General features: G+C 43.7%; 1 protein-coding gene across 1 annotated transcript in view; it reads left to right on the forward strand.

Annotated features, from left to right (window-relative positions):
* The window catches only part of PAH (phenylalanine hydroxylase), a 41,174-nt gene extending 23,441 nt beyond the window's left edge, over positions 1-17,733 (forward strand). Inside the window, exons 4-13 of the mRNA XM_069807457.1 lie at positions 542-630; positions 2,765-2,832; positions 5,399-5,595; positions 5,965-6,100; positions 7,411-7,480; positions 9,025-9,081; positions 10,084-10,179; positions 10,495-10,628; positions 13,590-13,705; positions 14,320-17,733. Coding sequence (XP_069663558.1) covers positions 542-630; positions 2,765-2,832; positions 5,399-5,595; positions 5,965-6,100; positions 7,411-7,480; positions 9,025-9,081; positions 10,084-10,179; positions 10,495-10,628; positions 13,590-13,705; positions 14,320-14,363 — 1,007 coding nt within the window. The 3' untranslated portion in view covers positions 14,364-17,733. The remainder of the gene's footprint in view (positions 1-541; positions 631-2,764; positions 2,833-5,398; positions 5,596-5,964; positions 6,101-7,410; positions 7,481-9,024; positions 9,082-10,083; positions 10,180-10,494; positions 10,629-13,589; positions 13,706-14,319) is intronic.
* The last annotated feature ends 1,121 nt before the right edge of the window (positions 17,734-18,854 follow it).

An 18,854-nucleotide genomic window follows, 5' to 3' on the forward strand; every position in this document is an offset into this window, starting at 1 on the left:
ATTATTGTATAATGACTGCAGTCATACAGTGCTAGTCTGAGGTATTAGGCAGCCATTTATCATTTTATTTCTGCATCCTAGCTTATGTGAGGCCACCAAGTAGGTCTTAGAAAGAGATTTTCAGAGAGTCAAATAATCCTGTATCCTTCTTGTTGTGGGACTTCTTGCTGTTCCTTTGAAATGGCTGATTCTAGCCACTGTGAAAGGAAGGATGCTCTGGAAAAATTCCTGTGTTTTGGTAAGCCAAGAGACCAGAATAATAAACAGAAAATCATAAACATTGCAAGCCAGCTCTGCACCAAGGGCTAGACATTCCTGATGCTCTGTATTCTTCCAACAGTGCAAACCAGCCACAATTCACGCCAACAGGCAGGGTTTGCTCTTGCCTCCTGTTACAGGGAAAGGCCATTGCTGCCCAAAGAATTTAGCCCCTTGCATATGTTTCTTTGTATTTATGATGAAAAGATGGAAAGACCAGAAGAAGGCCCCAAACCAAGTCATGAAGAAGCACACCAGTCTCTATTTCTTTTCTGTTTTGCAGTGCCGTGGTTCCCAAGAAGTATCCAGGAGCTGGACAGGTTTGCCAATCAGATCCTAAGCTATGGAGCAGAACTGGATGCTGATCATCCTGTAAGAAAGAAAGCTTTATTTTTTTTAACATGTTTCTAGTTATCGGGACAGATGTTTCTCTGGTTTACATTTGCTCTGCTTTAAGACAGATCTGGTAGACTAAGTCTCACATGGTATAGGACAAGAAGGGTACCCCATTTCTAGGGTTAGAATCAGCCCAATCCCTGCTTGTGAAGTAAATCAGACCAAAGGTTGCTTTAATTTGAGCAAATACCAGGAGACCTTAAAAGTCACAGCGGTCATCAGAGCACAAGGCCACCACAAGGACACCTCCAGTTTTCCCAGGTGGCTCTGATATGGTGACTTCAGACTCATTTTGTGAATCACTAGCAACAAAGACTTCAGAAGCAACATATCATAGCCCAGAGAGAGGAAGACTGTTTTTTTCATCCTTGATTACATACACACGATTGAGCTTAGTGTCTCGTTACGTGGTTGTTAAATCTGACATGACTCTTGTATGGCAAGACACAACAAAAGAAAAGGTCCTTGTTTCAAAAAGTTTGTGGTTTAAATGGTAGGGTCAGAAAGTTTTTTTCATTGGCTTAGCTAATAAAAAAATTTATTCTGCGGTTTTTCAGCTCTTCCAGATACAAGAATACTTTATGCCTCTATTCCCTCTCCAAGCAAACAACAACTTATTTTCATTTGTCAAAACACACTGAGTTCCATGCAGTGCAACAGAAATTGCTGCTATTAGTTTAATTGAGATAGGGTGATTATAAATAAATTACATGCAGCGCAACAAAAATTGCTGCTATTAGTTTAATTGAGATGGGGTGATTAGTCATTCACTACCTATTGCTTAATTCGAGATGTGTTATGTATCATGTACAATGATTCATGATGTTCAACGTGGTCATATGAAAGGCAGAATGAAAGGAGATACACTGAGTCAATGGCCCCCTTGTGTGTCATGCGGGAATAGACCAAGATTGTATTTGAAAAAAGAAACCAAAAAAAAAAAGATATTAAAAGGAATGAAGCATCTCTGCTCCAGTTCCTAGAATTAGTTAGTGAGCAGTTTATGCTTTAAAAAGGAAACCCAGCTGCTGGCGTAAGTAGGTGTGACAGTACATAGAGTGCAGAAAAAGAAATTAAAGGACACTGTGGTTTTAGAGTTAAGTTATACGGTATTTAATCACAAATACCTCTAGGCCAGGTTAATTTTGGGCAGAGCATTTTTCAGGCCATTGGCTGCCTCTTTTTGACTCACACTTCTAGATCTCCACTCAACTTCAGCCGTCTCCTGTACTTGGTTGTGTTTTGTGGCCCCTCAGTCCAGTTGTGTTGTGCACCACTAAAAGAGATGCATTGGTGAACTGCTGCAGTGCCCAGTGAGTTGTTACTATTTGCCCTGCAGAAGTGTGTCCTAGCTTGGAAGGACGTTTCTTCACTTTAGGTGGTGAAGACACTCCTAGCCCCGAGGAACTTTCAGTCTAAATAGCAGACACACTGGGATAGGAGAGTGGTTATCCTAGACGAAGATTTAGAGATTAGATTGCTTATCCCTGGTTTTATTGGCAATTAGCTGCAAAGGTCAAGCTCCCAACCACAAAGTCTATTAGACATTCTCTGTAGTAATTAAATCCCTTCAAATGGTTGAATTTGCAGTGCAAATAGGGCTTTTTGGCCTGCTAAGTGCCTACTGTTCTTCTAACAGTTTGAAAATGGGCACCTTTAAGCATGGTTGATGCCGAAAATCCACCTAAAATGTCTGACTGAGTTGATGAGTGTGTTTCTAGTGTGTTTTAACTCTGCTCCTCTAGATCAGCCCAGCGGTGCCAGGAACTTCAACAAGGTTCATGAGAAACCAGAAGGACATGGTTATCCGAGTGCCGTTAATTCAGTGTGGTGCTCTTCCAGGAAGGAGCACCTTGTCGGCGCTGTAAAGGAGCCAGCTGCCCTTTTTTATAGCAAGTGAAAATGAGAAAATGAAAGGACTTGGGGGGCGAGAGGTGCTGGGAGATTGGGCAGACGGGGAAGGAGCGGTGGGTGCCCCGTGTGAGCGGAGCTGGGCAGGACGAAGTCGGCTTGTCGGACCGTACCAGCCGTGCCGGAGGGTGCTCCGTGAGAGGAAGGCTGTTCGCCATCTGCATTTATACTTGGACTTACCATCGCTGGTTCTCTTTAGGGGTTCAAAGATCCTGTGTACCGGGCCCGGAGGAAAGAGTTTGCGGATATCGCCTACAACTACAGACAGTGAGTGCTCAGCGCGTGGGCGGAAAACAAGCCCACATCTCCTGCCCTCTCCTAGGGCTCTCACCCTGCTGGCAATCCCTATTTTTCCACAAGCATCTTCCTGCTTTTGGCTTTTCTCTGCCATGTGTTTAAATCTTCCTGTTCATGCATTTATCCCGAAATCGCTGTAAAACAAAAGTAAATTGTTCCAGGCACACGTTCAGAAGAGAACGTTGCCTCCTTTCTTTCCCCACAACACCCCTCTTCCCCGGCTTTGTTGTCTAATTGAGCAGCAGACTCCGTTGCTACTACAAAGACCTGAGCATTGAATAAAGCCGCTTCTGGTATTCTCCCCATTAAACCAGGGTTGGGGGAGGAGTGCCTATCATTTACATTAAAGCAGGAGCTGCATAGACTATTAAAATAATGAATAACTTATGGTTCTGATGCTAATCCAGCGCCTGATACTCTACTTTTATCATGTCTGACCCAGCTGCAATCAGCAATTTGGGCTCTCATTTCCCAAGAAAAATAAATGAATAGAGATGATAAATTCAGTTAGAACAGGCTTGCTTGATTGCTTTCAGTGATCAGATCTGGAGGAGATAAAATTCTGTTCCCAGAGCCACTCACACATTTATATCAGTACTACTGGGCCTGATTCTTGCTGAGACTGGTAAAAATTGTGATTGCAAAGGATAAAGTAACATATGTTGTACATTTACGGCTCCACTTTGCACGGGACTGCGATGAAAAGATAGTCCCTGAGCCAAAGAGCTAGTAATCTAATCACAAAATGGGAGACAAAATTGGACTCACTGATGGAAGGTGAAAAAAGTCAGGTGAAAAAAGTCAGGAGCCCAGTTTGTAGCTAGGAAATTTGGATAAGACTTTGTGGCCAGATGTGGATGGATCTAATGCCCATTTGTAGGTATCTCACAGAAGATTTACCTTTCCTGCCTAATGGATGACAAATTTTGCTCTCTAGTTTGCAGGCTTTCACCAAATCCTACATAGAAATAAACCAAAAGACATGTTAACCACCTCGTCCCCTCAAGATTCAAACTGAAACCATCTTAGGAAGATGAAACCATTATATTCCAAGATGTAACTAATTAATATTTAGTCTGTTATCCAGATCCTCAGTCGCATTGGAAACAGAGCCTATACAGCTTTGGACCTATGTCCCAAAAGCACCTTTTGTGTGACGTTCTCGGACGTTCCAGTTAGGTCTTTCAGTAACAGAGCAGCAAGTAGGGTGTGAAAGCCCACGTCTGGGCTACCCAGCTACAAAGGTGGGGTGGGTCTGTGGTTGCTTGTCTTGTACTCTTCTTCCCACCATCAATTTCATCCTCTTCTGTGTCCTTTCTTTTGCATTTATTTTTTCCTCTTTCCTCCTGCTGTTTGCTTCTCTACTCCGCCTTTGCTCTTTTGCCTTCTCTCCCGATACATTTACCCATTGTTTTTGTTGAATGCTTAATTTCCCTGAGTTCTCTCTTTTTTTTTTTTTTTGCTTTTAGCTTGCCTCTTCCCTCTGCCTTCCTTTGCTTCTGGCCCTGTTCATCCCTGAAATTTTTTAATTGAAATTTGAAAGGTTTTTAAGCCATAGCTTCCCCCTGTAGCCCTGGAAGGTGGCTGAGGATTACTTAGGAGTGCTATAGGAACAAAAATCCCCCAGCAATCCTCATAATTCGACATGATGTTTAAAGCTCCACAGATCAAGGAGGGCTGATGCAGAGAGACAGAGAATGATGACGCTCCAGAGGAGCTGCCCTGAGGCTCAAGGAAAAAAAAAAGGAGTGGGAGATGGTGGGGTGTCATCAAGAGTTTAACAATGGGTCTCTGGGGCCTGGAAAGCTCCAGCATTATTCCAGCAGTGATGTTAACCCTGTTAAGTTACTTAAAACCCTTTGATTTTTCAAAGCTGCTGGATTCACCTATGGCCCTATCATTATTGCTAAGGAATTGACTATTCACAGGAGGCCAAACTACATTGCTTGTGATTGTCTAATTCCTGCTAACTTCAACATGAGCTAAGCACATGGAGGCCTGAGGGTGGGATTTGACTCAAAATTACTCATTACAATTATAAAAAGTCAAACTGGCTGGAGTCTGCATCTGTTACAGCATAAAGCACAGATCAGAATTTCTCTGCCCTTCCAAGAAACAGAGTTTTCTGGAGCTGACGGTTTCCCTGTTGTAACCAAAACAATTAATGTAAAGTGTATTAGAGCAAGAAATATAACAGCTGCTCTGTATCTAGAAATGCAAATAAATTGAAGCCAACACCCAGCAAATATTTTTAGAAGAACATCTTGATAAGACAAATAAGCACTCATTTACTTTTACCACAATAATGCAAGGAGTTGTCTAAAGGTCAGTACTTCAGCTGAGGTCAGTAGAGTCCTTCCTAGCCTGTGTCCAGGGGCAAGCGAGGCTCCTTTTGCACCTGCGTGTCAAACCAGAGACATCTCCTCTCCTGCCCCAGCAGCTCCTGGCCAGCCCTTGTAAAGCTCCTGAGTACGATGCTGGTGGCATAGGATATCTTCTCTGTCACTCCTACAATGGGTATCCATTTTCTTTCCAGTGGCCAACCTATTCCTCGAGTCACCTACACGGAAGAAGAAAAGAAAACATGGGGCACTGTCTTCAGGGAGCTGAAGAGTCTCTATCCAACTCACGCTTGTTATGAACACAACCACGTGTTCCCACTGCTGGAGAAGTATTGTGGCTACCGGGAGGACAACATTCCCCAGCTTGAAGATATCTCAAAATTCTTGCAGAGTAAGTTTGAAGCAGATAAAAGAACCGAATCAAACAAAAGGCCTCAGCTGTCAGTGGGGGTGGTGCTACCAGAGATGGAAAAGCAGTCCCTGCTTTATCACAAGCTCCCCATGGTGCTCGGGCACACCACTTAGCCTGTGTCCCAGGTCCCTCTCTAAAACTTCTGGGGTTACAATGGTACGGATGCTCAGATACTGTGGTGGTGGTATACATGGGTAGAAAATTCCCTGCTCTTTCACAGTTAAACTCTGTTTAACGTAAGGACAGCAAAGAAAACAATTAACAAACTTTTTCCACTGTGAGGAGTCAGAATAAGGATAAATCAAACACACTAGCTGTTTTTAAGATGCCATTTTTTTGTCCCTTCAGCCTGCACTGGCTTTCGCCTGCGTCCCGTTGCAGGCTTGCTCTCCTCTCGGGATTTCTTGGCTGGGCTGGCGTTCCGAGTATTCCACTCTACGCAGTATATTCGCCATGCATCCAAACCCATGTACACACCAGAGCCGTAAGTACTTTGGCACAGAAAGTGTGTAAAGTTGCAGCAGATGAACGGCAGAGTCAGCCCAACTAGTAATAACTATGGGGGACTCTGGAGTACCCCCGGGAACAGAGCTGATGGAAACCAGCCAGGCGACTGTTCTCTTCTGAAAACATTTTCAGAAGATTTCTAGTCTTTTAACAAGCTGCATCCTCTTCTGCAAGTTCTTATGGGACCGATGAGACAGTTTTGCTACTGAAGGCATGCTTGTGTGGTGGCTGGGATGCCTACAAAGTGTACAAAGGCATTTAGCTTAGCTATTAGCACCCAAACAGTGGTGTGAAATCCAGTGCAGGAATGACTCAACATGTTGCAAGCGAGCTTCTGACAGCAAGTCAGAGGAAGCCAAGATCATTGATCCCTTCTCTTTTTCAGTTTTATGCTGTAGTGTTTCTCTCTGTCCCTGTCCATCATCCTTTTCCACTTGCTGTTCTCAAAACAGTTTTCTTCATCTGCTTCATATTGTTGCAATTTTTCCTGCCCTCCCTTACCATTTCTTTGCTTCCTACTTCTTCCCGCAACCTCCTTTCCCCCTCCATTTTTCTATCCCTCATTTTTTCTGATTTTCCTCCCTGCTTCTGCTCACCCCATTCTCATCCTGCACAAAGCCAGGCTGAAATGTCTTCCCCAGACCTGGCCCTCCTGGGAGCATCTTATTCGTCTCCCCTTTCCATCTCACCAAATCACTTCTCTGTCTTTGAAAAATCTAGCAGTCCCTAGGTGAGTTCTTCCCCAGACATGCTTGTCCAGCTGCCAACTTCAACTTGTGATGAAAATAGTCCTGCCAGAGGAAGGGTGAGCTTCCATCTCTCAGTGGGAGGCTGTGGGCCTGAAAAGGGACTGGAGTTGAGCTCTTGAGGTACATGTTGACACCATGGTGAATTGTCTTAGTAGCCTGAGCTTCATCTAAAGAGGTTTCTTGTCCTTGAGACTGAAAAGTCCATGTTCTCTTTGGTGGGGTGATTTCTTTCTGGGCTTTCCCGAGCTGGGCGGGCAGTTGAATGGATAGTTTTCTTCCATAAGAAAAAACAAATAATGTATTATCCTTCCTCTGAGGAATGTATGATCATAAAAGCAATGAAAACCTTGGAGCGTGCAAGCGTTTCCATCACAAGAATAATTTTAGAGCAAAAGGTTTTCCCGTGAGTCTTGAGCATTATTTGCTGGTAGGAGCAAATGCACTGCGCTCTTGGCTATGCGCTGACTCTAGGGCATTCATCCAGCATTGCTGGACTTTTCCTAAATTAAAGTTATTCAGATCTCATGTTTTCCTGCAGTGATATTTGCCATGAGCTGCTAGGACATGTGCCTCTTTTTGCTGATCCCAGTTTTGCTCAGTTTTCCCAGGTAAGTTACTCAGTGGTTATACTATTTACATAATTGAACACACCAGAGACTAGGTAATTCAGAGGATCAACCAAGAGCTCTGAGGGGTGGGGTAGATTCACCTTTAAGCATACTGTTTAAGAGTGGCTGAAGCTGATTCATTTATTGCTTGAAATCTTGACACAAATCACTTAGGTGAACTCATACACTCAAACTCCAAACGTCTGTCTTGTGCGAGTTGTTTTTTTACAGGCAAACCCTTTGCGAAGCCATCATCTAAAAATCTTTTTGTAGATGTTGATCCTTCCGAGCAAAGTTAAATGGCTCATGAGTCAGATGAATTATTGCCCCACCATGCAGTCCAAATGTTAGGGAAAGTGGAGATTTTTTTTTCTTTTCTATTGAAGCCACAGAGGAGGCTGAGTAAAGTGAGGAACTGTCCCAGCTGCAAGCATGGGAGAAGGCTGGAGAGGAGCTTTCTCTCTGGTAGTGTTAATGTCTCTGGAAAAGAAGCCAAACCTCGGTGAAGGAGTAAACTTTTGGCTGCATCTTACCAGAAAAAATGAAAAGACACAAAGAGAGAAAGTCATAAAGACAGAAAGAAGGAAGGAAGGAAGGAAGGAAGGAAAGAAGGAAGGAAGGAAAGCAAGGAAGAAGGAAAAAAGAAAAAATAGAGACATTAAGAGAAAGAAAAAGAGAGAGACAAAGAAAGAAGGAAGGAGGACAGAAGGGTGGAAGGATGGAAGGACAAAGGAAGGAAGGAAGGCAAAATGGACTTAATGTAACATCCTGCTCAAAAGATGAAAGTCAACTTGCTGTAGTTAGTAAGCACTCAGTACTGCCCTCAGGCTCTGCCCTTTCCCAGAACTGGGGTTTCCTTCAAGATAAGCCCCACTGCACCTTGGCTTATTCGGATTTGACATGGTGATGGCTGCTCCCATGCTCTTGGGGTGTGTGTGTGGGGTGCTCTGATTTTTGCACTGTGCAGTCCTCATTGGAGCAAACTGAGAAAGGAACCTGCTTTTATACGGTCTTTTGTGGCTGTCTTCTGAATCCAGCTATTGCATGCCTCCCACGAAAGTCTCCATTAGCTCCCAAGGTATGAATAAGCTCTTTCAGATCGTGCCCTGTCATTCAGAAAAAATAACTCATTCAAAGCTCCAGGAAAACTCCTGTATTCAGGGCCCATCAAAACAAAGAGAAATATTTAAGGTGTGTGGGTGTGATTGATTTACCTCCTTTTGACCGTATCATTCTTCCAGATGCACATTGTAGACTTGATCAAAAGCCTGTCAAAGCAAGAGGAAAATTTTATCTGAACTCAATGGGCTTTGTACAAGGCACAAAGGATCATGCCTTGTAAATGACATTTGGACGAGACCCTTTGTTCATTTCTGGAAAGATTTCTGGTTTAAAATTGATGTTGCACGATAGGAACATGTTCTGTAAACATTTGTGTGTGGTAGTAAGCGATGGTAACATTTAAAATGTGAGAAATTACATAAGACGAGACAGGAAGAATGTTTGCAATAAACAGCTTGAAGAATAATGGTTTATTGTTACAGGAAATTGGACTGGCATCTCTGGGAGCTCCGGATGATTTCATCGAGAAACTCGCTACGGTAATTTAATAAATGAGGGCTCAATTTTCCAAAGCACCCTGTGTTGTCTTGATTCTGCTGCCACTGAAGTCACTGATAGAACTCCCATAGAGTTGAATGGGAACAGAGTGAAGTCCATGATTGGAAAACCCCACCCTGAAACAGTTGCATTAAAGGAAAATAGCTTTGGCACCTCTTATTCAAAGTGACAGTTGTGATTAAACACAGAAGCCCCGACGAGATTTCCTGCAGCACAAACATATTGGGCAAGAAGAGATTACATGTTACTACATCCCCACAGGGAATTTCAGGAGGCAGCTTCAGTAGCTGTTCTACCTGCAAGTGTCTCTTCTCTTCCACCCTGCCAGGCAGATAATGTCCTCTGCACTCAGCGTGGCTCACCTGAATCCTACGCTGAGACTACCGAGACCCTGAGTTGCAAACTTGGAATCAAAACAAGGGTATGCCTATGAGATTAGTGTCCCCAGCACCAGCTCACCTGGGCAAAGCCTTGCACCATCTTTGCTGCTTCTGACAGATGAGGTAGTAATTCTGAGCCAGAGCAGGTATCCCTTCAAAATGAAGACCAAGAAGTCCAGCTGGGCCACACACCACCTTCCTTCAGTATTGCACTAACAGCCCATTCCCTCTCTTGCTGCTGCAGCTGGACGCCCTCGGTGTGAAACAGGACACAAACTTGTATCAGCTAAGGTTCACACTTCAACCGGGTTGGCCACCCAAAATGAAATTTTATTGCTATAGTTTCATTGTCTCTGCTCTGCTGACAAATGTAAGCACAGTGAAACACAACTGTGTTTGTCAGGCACATTGAGTGTAGCACAGTGCCCCTTCCAGGAGAAGAATTCCAGTCTGTGGGGACGTTTATTGTATTCATATAGTTGGTATTTGACACGTGGAAACATTTTAAATAGAAATGCAAATTCCAAATGTGTTCAAATCAGTGATGTGCACCTACTCTTTTTGATCAAGGAATCATAAGTTTCTGTCGAATTTTCTTGCTAGGTTTATTGGTTTACGGTGGAGTTTGGACTATGTAAGGAAGGCGATTCACTCAAGGCATACGGTGCAGGGCTGCTGTCTTCATTCGGGGAACTGCAGGTGTGTTCTGTAAAACTATTTCAAAGATGTTTATAATAGCTCAAATTTCTGCATGTCGTCAGATCCTTATTATGCTTCATACTTTGTGCACAGAAGTAGCACGAAGTGCCATACTTCACTGGAGAGCTCTAATAAACGTGTCAGTGTACACACACACAGGGGACTCATACCTGCTTCTTTGCTCGTGACGTTGTCATTGTATTCCACAGGAGCAACTCCTTCCTGTCTGAGTGACATTCAGCAGCTCTGTATTTCTTTCACAGCAAATTCAAGCACTTTTAAACTGAAATAAATGTCTTGCCTTTTTGCTTATAGTATTGTTTATCAAGTGAGCCTGAGATTCAGCCTCTTGTCTTGGAGAAGACTGCTGTGCAGAAGTACCCTGTTACTGAGTTCCAGCCTGTCTACTATGTTGCTGAAAGTTTTAAAGATGCAAAAGAAAAGCTAAGGTAATCCACTCAGTCCACAGAAGACCCAATTTCTTGTCCGTTGCCAATACAGTGGATCCTGTTGCCATAACAGGTCTTGGGTTGACAGTAATATTTTGAGAGGCATTAGAAAAAGTTGTGCAATGTTTAGAGAGACTAAGCAGTTGTTACACTCAAAATCTTGTTATGGGCAATAAGGGGAACATACCTTATGCATGAAGCCAGGAATTTGTGGTTAGTCTGGTTAAGAGTTTCATCTGTATAACCAAAATGCAACAAAAAATTATTATTAGTCCAGTTGCAGTGATACTAACACTTAGGGCCAAAGCTAGTTAACTAATGCAAAACCAAGTCTCTAACAATACTATAGTTAAAAGTTCCTTTTCCTCTGAAGTTATGCTTACCCTTGCACTTTCTTTTGTGTCTTAAGTCAACAGTTTCGGTCTGTTGGGGGGGTGGTGCGAAGTTGTCAAGTAATCAGCATCTTGAAGTCTTCAGAGCAGGGCTGTGATATTAATGAAAGGAGTTTCTTCCTCTCGTTTGTGAGGAGGTGGATGGTGTCGGTGCTTCCTTTCTTCCTGCTCAGCCCAAGGTTTCCTCAGGGCCATTTTGATGTTTTCTGACATGCTTTACATCTTGCTCTTTCTACATTAGTCTGCAAATCTGTGTTGATTCTGACTTTACTATTTGTGTTAAATATTTTTTTCTTTGTCCCTTTTGTTTTCTCTAAAATTGTTTTTTTTTCTCAGCTCCTAGGTTTGCTTTACTGTGAATAACTGACCAGTGGGAAGTTGTTGATAGCTCAGGGACCACCAGCATCATCCTATGCTCATGCCTTTAAGGCCTCTGTTACCAGCCCGTGCTGGTACTCCTTCATGCTGCATCATTACTTTAGGGTCAGACTTAGTTCACTGTGTACAGTGTGACTACTTGCTGTTCCTGCCTGTATAAAAATTATTAATGGTAGGCATTATAGCACACAATTATTCAGAATTAAGCAAAACTAAAACAAATTAGGTAATAGCTACATGGTCATTAGACAATTGTTATTACAGCTAAACAAAACTCCAAGCAAGGGTAATAACCCCAGTCCCGAGGCCTGTGTGGTTAGCTTAATACAGAGCCTCCAGCTTGTTACCAGCAGTGTGTTTACAAGACTACAGGGCTACACAGTAAATCTTTCAGTCATCTGTGACTCAAATACCAATTCAGTTCCAGTTCAACAAGACTTTGAAATAATGGTCCAGGTTCAGTTCTGGTTCTTCAAACAGGAATGGCTCAGACTGTGTTTGGGTTTCAGCCTGGGTTCCACCTCACAACAATACTTCTATTTCTGTTTAAAAAACCCACTGCCGTATTTCTGGATGTTAGCCAAGCCACTGGGGGTTAGCCTTGGTTCACACTCAACAAATTTTTCGCTTGGAGATGCCACACAGGGACTTGTCCCAGACCTGCAGTCTCTTCTCTCTCTCTCCCCCCCATTCACAGATAAACACATACTGAGACCCAAGCTATTCTGCTGCCCCAGGCTCCCCAGCTCCAAGGTCTTCCTAGCTACTTCCCCTGCTGCTTCCTCAGTCATCATAAGCCTGCAGCATCTCCTTCTGCCCTTTTCTCTGGGGTAATACATGAGAAAGATTGCCTTCTCTTCTAGTTTGTGCCATTAATGTCCCCCCCCCCAGTTTCTATCTTCTCTGTATACTTCTCTAACTGAGTAGCAGGTTCCTTAGTCTATACAAACTATCTGGGAGCTTCTTTAATTTTTTTCAATGACCAAATTGGAAAAGTGGTTAAATTGAAATAGAGGTCTAGGGGTTGGTCCAGTGCCTGTGTTTGTGGCTTGCACCTGGACACGTGTGTTTGTGTAGAAACATCCCTGAAATATTACTCTGAGGCTGACCTAAAATATTTCAGCTTAAGGCATTCATCTTCTAATTAGGATATTACCTTCAGTTGACACTTAGGAAGACTGTCTTCTAACTTTGATCTCTCCCCTTAGGAAAACTGGACTGACACCACTAAACACTTTCATCATAGCCAACACTATTTTTTTTCCACTGTCACACCTTGTGGCCTGCTCACACTGAACTCTGTTTGAGACAATGGCCTTAGCTGATAATAATTAGGACTAAACTGAAGGAGCAATGTGGAGGTGGCATCCAGCATATTCCACTGTTCTGGGCATATGGGATTTACCATGCTGAGTCACAGTCTGTATAGTGGGGCTCCATAAGCAACTCCTGCGTGCTTTCCTTCCTCTTTCAGCAATAACTTCAGTAATCCGAAGCAGATATATAAGCCAGTATCCTGCTGCGGTCTACAAGGAGCCTGGAACAATAGCTCTGGCCATCTCATCCCATTCAGAGTCCTCCTTTCCACAGTTCTGTGGTTATGCAGATTAATGTTTCCCCAAGATACCAAAACTGTAATGCTTCTGCCATGGAATTAACTATTTTGCAGCAGGGAAGGCTGCAAGTAAAGAGTGGCAAGAATGCTGCTTCACTCCATTGACTATCTCCTAGCTTTGCAATGACCTGGAAGCCACTACCAACCATGCCAAAACTTAGCTCTCTGCATGCTCCTTGGTATGCCAGGATGGCATAGGTACTTGACCTTGTTTTCCCAGAAATTGCAGATGTGGATCAGAATTCCTATATTTTGCACTACTGAAAGGAAAATGAGGTTTTCAAATCTGGCAAATCCCAACAGCTACATAGTTGGCCTATACCAGGAGCAGTGTTGCCATGCCAATAGCATAATTAGTCCTGTTTGGGGAAAAAAACAAAGGTGGTAAGGACAAATGCAGATTCAAGTGTGTTACAGAATGCTGTAGGTCTCAGATCACTCAGCAGGAATTTCAGTTATTTCTCTCGCAGATTTTCTTATTCCCCTCATCAACAAATACACACACCAAGAAAAGAGTGAGTTACTGAAAAAAGGAGCTTTTCAAGTTTATGTGTGTTTTTTGTATTCTTGCCTCAGGAAATTTGCTCAAACCATCCCTCGTCCTTTCTCTGTTCGGTACAATCCCTACACCCAGAGGATTGAAGTCTTGGACAATGCAAAGCAGCTGAAGAACTTAGCCGACACTATCAATAGTAAGGAACTACAGATTTGTTACCTTGAATTCCTCAAAATCTCGATCAGAAGTAGCAACTGCAAAACAGATTTCGTCTGGTTGCATTTAATGCTCTGAGCCGGACCAAGATAAAGCAGCACACTTCTCCTTTCTGGTGCAAAAATTGCTTCCTAATTCTAGCCAAGCTTCAAAATAGCATTTCCACTTGGCTGTAGTGTGTTACATCCGAAATATCCAGTTTTAGTGGAGGTGCTAGGAAAGGCCAGAAGGCCTTGTGGTGGATTCTGATGTGTGGCTCTAGCTGTTCTCAATAAGGAAGAAAAGGAAAAGCTTGGCTTTAATCACATTTTGTTTTGCCATTCTAACCTTCTTCCTGATACATTTTCCGCCTAACATTGGCTAGCCTGCTGAGAGCCAGCACCCCTGGTCCTGTGAGCCATTCCTGTATGGCTCATGAAGGCAAAAGGCTGGCTCTGCAGACCTTACTCCAGTAAGACCCTAATAAATGTGTCCAATCCAGTACTTCTTTGCTCACTTATTCTTTCAGGGAATGGATATAGAGGGTAAATATATACGGGAGTGTCAGAAATGGGCTAGCTGTAGAATTAACTGCTCTGATTATTTCCTTTGCAGGTGAGATGGGGATCCTTTGCAATGCCCTCCAGAAGATAAAATGAAGATTTTCTGTAACTTGCTAATCACTGGCTACTGACTAGAAGCTGCCATGTGCAAATGCCAGTCTTCATCTAGCCTCAGTCTATTATCTTCCCGCATACTGCATGAATGCTTATGTAATATATCTTAATTACTATAAATTAGCAGAGAAATAGACATCTGCAGGTGACCCTTGACTCTTTTGGCCTTCCAACACTAATCCATTTTTTTTCACTAACGCATGGAAATAACCTTAGTTCTGTGAATCTGGGGAAAGTCTCCATATCTCTTGTGCCAATGGTTAGCAGAAGGAGGAGATCTCCACCATGCAGAGCTATAGTCTGCTGCAGCTGCGAGGTTGCACTACCACCCTGGGCCCAGAGCCAGGATAGCGATGACTGACAGACTAATCCACCTTGCTTTCTCTCACAGTCATTCTCCCCTCAGTCCCTCACATTTGTGCAAGGTTCCCATGGAGTTCCAAACTCTACACCTTTCAAGGGGAATACATATACTGCTTGGCCCTCTGTACCTCTACTTTTACACCCAAGCATCTCTGTCCTGAAATACTTGTTTTTCCTAAAAAGGTGATGTTGTAATTGATCCAAAGCACAGATGCTAGTGGAAAAGACAGCAAGTATGCTGCAGCCTCATTAACAAAGATTTATCACCGTGTGTAAATATAATGTATTTGCATGAGCACCAATCCCCAAAAGGTTTGTGCAAGTCAAGAACACTGTGTGCTGTGATGTGTCATTGATCTGCAGAGCAGAGTGCCAAGCAAGGCACTGAGACTGCTTATCCAGTGCATGGAGTCTGTGCCTTAATACAGTACCCACAGAAAAGTCCCTTCAGAGGAGAGTTACCTAAAGGCAAGTCTATGTGGCTTTTTGCAGTTGGATGTGAGGTCAGTTTGTCGATACTTTGGGCAAGCAAGAAACCATGCAGATGTTTTAACAGGGCATCAAGGCCTTATTAGCCCCGTCTCAGACCTGTGCTGGCTGTAATGTTGTGTAACATCACGGATTCAGAGCTGATTTAGTACCAGTCAGCTTACAGAAAGGGGAGACCTCTCTTAATAGACATACTCAGCTACTCACTGTGTAAGGCTGATGTGTGAAGGCTACCTTGTGTTGTGTGTGTCCTTCTCTGACAGCACTTTGTTCAGCACTGCTCAAGGTGTCTCCTAACCCAGAAGGTGGATACCAACACCTTGGAAATGGAGGAGAAGTGGTTCTTACAGTGCAGTGAAGACATCAGAGCCTTCCAACTCCTAAGTCACTGCATCTGTGGCTAGAGTCCCCCCCAAAGCTATGGAAGACCTGGGTTAGCTGTGTCCCAGTCTGAGTGCATTCAAACCCTAACATGATATCTTTCAAGACAGTTTCTAAGTCATGATACTTTTTGGAGTCTCCTTCCTTCTCCCACTTGATCTTTAATCTCCCTTTTTTGGTGAAAGCAGTTTTATTCTTCCTGGAGTATAGCTCAACTGAGGCAGCAAATGGAAGCAAGGGTGATTCCAGCTTAACCCAATGGCTAAGCCATGGAGAGAGAAGAGCTTTGCTGCTCAGGAGGCTATTTCTGTAGTTTATCCAATAACTTTCACTCAAAGCAGAGAAATGCCCTCTTGGACTGGTCCACATTGTATAATGCCTCCCCGTAGCTCCCTAGTTGAAGCAGGAAGGAGATCAACACTTGTGCATTGGAACAGAATGGAGCAAAGCAGAACACTATTTCCAGCTTGAAACAATTCTGCATCATGATACTAACATGATTCAGAAGCCACATTTCTGTTAGAAGATCGAAAGATGGAGAGGGATTTGAAAGTCCATGAGTCTCATACCTACTATTGTACTACTCTTGTATTTATGGTTTGAAAATCAATGGAGCTTTAATGTAAGCATCATCCTTTAGGACGATAGAAAGTACAGCTGTTTCCATTATATTTATGGTGGGTAATAACATTAATCTAAGGATACCAGCTGGAACCCTTTTCAATAGACATATACTTATGCAAAATGGTATCATTTTGGTGCTTTGAAGTAAGCTTTTTTATCTCTGTATCTTTTTTCTTCCTTTTTTTTCTCATGACAATGTCTGTGTAGATCTTTCAATCCTGCTTGGCATGTATTTTCAGTGTGAAAGTAGCCCATATTTTTCTCTCTTAATATAATAGGACCCATAAGGTAACTGCGTACCACAAAGAGAGAATTTCATCCCAAGGGTGAAGTCTTTCAAACTAATCCTCAGACAGCTTTCCAAGCTCCTCTGCTTCTGGCTGTTATGAGTGACAGCAGCAGTAAATCTATAGTGATACTGAGAAGCCAGGACCCATGGTTGTCTTTTATGTGCAAGTGGAGTGGTTAAAGATTATTGTTGCCACATGTCTGATTCTGTGTCCCTTAATGCAGGTTTAAATGAGCAATAACTGCAGCCAAAGCAGCCTAACATAGCTGTTCAGCAAGACTGAGGGATGAGAAAAAGTTAAAGGTTCAGTTTTAAAAGCAGAGGAAATATACTGAAAGTAGATTTTCTTGCAGAACAAATTAGCTTGTGCATATGTGCTTTAAATAGTACACATAAGTTGCATTTGAATAGGACTTCTTAATGGGTGACTTCTTATTTCCATGCTTAAAGAAAATAGAAGTTGTGTAGCAAAATGCTTTTTGCATTATCTGGCCAGTCTAACTCCTCTTTGTAAGGTAACCACACAGGGCGATCAGAATTAAATAACCAGGTGGGAGGAATGCCCATCTGAGGTGGTTTCCAACTCAGAAAAGGCTCTCTTGCACTGGCTGACTGTCACTCATCCAGACAAGATCGGGAAATCGATATTGAAAAAAAAAAATCTCTTGATGTTTGTAATTACCTAGAAATGAACAGCAAAACCTTGCTTGCTCTACCTTTGCATAGTCTGTACATCTTTGTATGCTACTCTGACCAACCTATCCCAAGCTAATCTTTTAAGTAACCTTCCTCTCTTCTATCCCACTATGATCACATTTCTTGATGTCCCCATCTCCAGCTCTGTTTCAGGTGATCAAAGAAGCCCTTTCATGAGGCCTTTTTCTTTTTCAGTGACCTTGACCAAGGTCAGTGATGGTGATGGAGGGAGGGCTTGTCGGTACAGGTTGCACAGGGAAGTGGTCTCCTCTGGGTGTCCTAAAATGCCTAGATCTGACAGCTGCCTTGGAGAAGGGACACTTTATTCCCCAAAGGATGCAGAAATTATTGAAAGAGGGATTAAGCACAGGAGCACTCCACAGGAGTGCATTCTTTTAAAGCCTGTCTCTTTGCTGCTTCAAACCATGCTGGCAGTTGGCAGAGAAGACTTTTTTGATGTTCAAATGTAACCATTTAAATTAACCTAAATAAACAGAAATATTAATGCCATATCCATTTCAAATGAATAGCACTGTGCTCATACAGGGTGGAGATATCCACAACGGTAACATTAAAAATGGGCAGGTTGTTTGTGGTGATCAGCCATAGCCTTTTAAAGCACCCACCCCAGGGATTGCATGAGAGGGGGTGAGCCTGCTTTTGGGGTGGGAGAGCCCCACCTTCTGCAGGGAGAAGCTGCCTGTCCCCATGGGAAAGGATGACACACTGTGCTCCAGTCATTGCATAGCCCTTTAAACTGCAGCACCCAGCCCGAGACCTCTCCTCCTGCACTCCTAGAGGTCCCCAAAAGTCCTGAAAGCAGGACTCTGGGATGTCTCAGCAGACTTGACTTACATCACGGGTGAGGTCTTCCTGGGCCTGTCCCAAGCATGGATTCAAGGTGTTATTGGAGTGTCCACTGGCTAGGCAAGGACATTTCACCACCTGGAGGGCCAGGACTCTCTGTGCTGCTTCTGCAGAGGGCTGCAAAGCTGTGCTGTAAACTCTGCCTATGCTGCTTCAACTATCGCACTGGCTGATGAGTCCAGTCTGGCTCTATAGAGAAAGCTCAATTCATACGGAGAACTTGATTAGTGCTGTACAAACATATAGAGATGGGTCTCTGACACTAGAGCATAAAGACAGCCATAGGAGCCTGACGTCCCTGCTCTACCAGTATTTGCAACCAGTGCCTTAAACATGCATCTTGAGCCCTAGGGCTTTCACCTACGTGTCCACATGCAGCTGGAGTAGGAGACCTTGTGCCATTTGTTGTTTGTGCCATGCCTGTGGCCTGGAGGTGGGGATGCACGCACCCACCCTTCACGGGAAAGGCCCAGTTTGGACTCAGACAGTCAGACTCAGCTCAGCGTTCTCCTGTACCCAGCCTTGCCAACACCGCTGGGGAAGCGTGGGAGTGCGAAGAGCCTTTTCCCCCCTTAAAACCCACTTCTTCTCCCGTTCACTTTGCAGCCGCAATTGAGCCACCCCTCAATTGCCCCCTTGCCCTCCCGGAGACCCCTAAGACATGAGCCGGGCCGGGGGTGAGGGGGGGACCCGGGGCACCCCGCGGAGCGGAGGGTGCCGCAGCCCGGAGCCGGGCCGGGATCAGCACCGCGGACAGCGGCTTG

This window comes from Haliaeetus albicilla, chromosome 19 (genome assembly GCF_947461875.1).
Source record: "Haliaeetus albicilla chromosome 19, bHalAlb1.1, whole genome shotgun sequence".
In the NCBI taxonomy this organism is placed as follows: Eukaryota; Metazoa; Chordata; class Aves; order Accipitriformes; family Accipitridae; genus Haliaeetus; species Haliaeetus albicilla.